This window comes from Haplochromis burtoni, unplaced genomic scaffold (assembly GCF_018398535.1).
Source record: "Haplochromis burtoni strain Fernald_Lab_line unplaced genomic scaffold, NCSU_Asbu1 Contig_1152, whole genome shotgun sequence".
Taxonomy (NCBI): domain Eukaryota; kingdom Metazoa; phylum Chordata; class Actinopteri; order Cichliformes; family Cichlidae; genus Haplochromis; species Haplochromis burtoni.
Window position 1 is genome coordinate 66908 of NW_024583513.1, and position 2045 is coordinate 68952.

The following is a 2045-nucleotide window of genomic DNA, read 5'->3' on the forward strand; positions in this document are numbered from 1 at the left end:
CCGGAGGTTTCTTCCTGTTAAAAGGGAGTTTTTCCTTCCCACTGTCGCCAAAGTGCTTGCTCATAGGGGGTCATATGATTGTTGGGTTTTTTTCTATTCTATAGTCATATAGTCTATAGTCGCTTTGTTTGATTTGGACTGATTCCAGCTCACATAAAAGCATTGACAGATTCACTGGTCATGTCAGAAAACATCTAAATAAACATCTAATTAAAAAAAAGAAAAACAGCACTAAAATTAATTAATGATGACTGCATCATTTAGTTTTCATGCAGATACAACTTTATTAACCATCAACAATAAATAAATTTAAAAAATCATGAATTTCTGGCTCTCTCTTGGAATGTTTAATATGAAGTAGCACACGGAAGAGTCACCAAAACTCAAAACCCACTAAAACAGTCATTGATTCTGATACTGTAACAAAGACAATAAAGAACTAATAAATTTATGTAGTAGTAGTAGTTTTTCCTTCTCCATGACAAATCTTATCAGAAGACTGAAAATGAGGACGCAAAGTAGTTCTTGAAACATCTGACAGATGGTACACAGAGATGCAGTATATATATACTGGGGCTGCCACAAACGATTATTTTGATAGTCGACTAGTCACCGATGATTTTTGAGATTAGTCAACTAATCAGATCATGTCGACTAATCAGATCATGCATCCATTGGACGTAAAACGCACATGTCGCCTGAAAATATCTTAAAAGTTTATTTTGGGACCCAGAAAGAGTAATAAGAGTAATATTAAAAATAAGTAGCTACCGCCATTGTTGGACACTGGAATTGGCTGAGCCGCGCTATGAATTCTGGGATAGGTTGGGCCACTAAGGATACACCCAACCCATCCTTCAAATCTGGGGAAAAAGAGGATGCATTTGTCGGCCGCATTTGGAGGAGTCTTTGAATTAGGACAGCCTTTGTTGCATTGCTGTGATGTAATAGGCCTACAAATGCAGCCATGCACTGCTGCCATCTTCTGTTTCAGTCAGTTATTACACTCTTAAATCCTACTGCTTATTCCTGCATCATTCAGGATCTTACAAAGCTTCAAACAATGCGTCGACTATTAAATTAGTCATTGAAGTAATTGTGACTAGTCGACTAATTGTGGCAGCCCTAATATAGACATAAATATGCACACAATAAAACCAGATTAAATGCAGCTTGAACCTTGTATTTTAATGCTGCAGCTTAAATGTTTAAACATATTTATATATTTTTCCTGCGGTTTCAAATATGAACAATGAAATTGAGACTTTAGTGGATTATACTGCAGGAGTACTTGACAGTCAAACTATGGACTTATGTGAAAAGTAAAGATAATCATAAATTTGAAATGAAAAAAAAGTAGCAGGCACAAATTGAACTGCCGTCAAAATGGCTGGTTTAGACTGTTGATCTTTCACTATTTTTTTAACTATTGTTGAAATTAGACGACCTTAAAAAAAAACAAAAAAACAAAAAAAACCCCACATTTTTTATGACTAACTTAGCCAAGTAATTTTACTCCTGCTCTGGAGGCTTGTGCAGACTCTGACTTATCTGTTTTACCACCACTAAAAGCAAAAAGAAGACAGACTCACCAACTGTCAGTCCAACAGCAGCAGACTGATAATATAAAATGTAAAATCAAATCAAACATGTTTGATATTGATCTGCTGGACGTTCAGCATCAAAATAAATTCTGTCATCTTATCATCTTCCTTTCCCTGAGAAATGTCAACCTGCTACTTTCCAGAAGGAGGCTGGTATGAACCCTGACTAGGTTGTTGTTTACATCTTCTGTGAATGAAAAAAACAACTCCAAGAAGAAACACAGCAGAAACAGTCAGACCAACAATCAGTCCAACAGATCCATCCTCTGTGTGTCCTCCTGTCTGACCTGCAGGTGAGAAACAGGTGTGAGGTGTCAGCTGTCAGGTAGGTGATGAGTGAAGAACAGAACAGAATCCATTTCCTCTTCAAACTGCTGTCAGACATTATCTACTGCACTCTGATCACATCACTCAGACCAGCTGCTTTCTACAAAGTCTCAT

At 36.9% G+C, this 2045-nt stretch overlaps 1 protein-coding gene across 1 annotated transcript in view; it reads right to left on the minus strand.

Moving 5' to 3' along the window:
• Window positions 1–799: 799 nt before the first annotated feature.
• LOC121813117 (junctional adhesion molecule B-like) overlaps window positions 800–2045 on the minus strand; it is a 3605-nt gene continuing 2359 nt past the window's right edge. Inside the window, exon 3 of the mRNA XM_042216642.1 lies at window positions 800–1891. Coding sequence (XP_042072576.1) covers window positions 1737–1891 — 155 coding nt within the window. The 3' untranslated portion in view covers window positions 800–1736. The remainder of the gene's footprint in view (window positions 1892–2045) is intronic.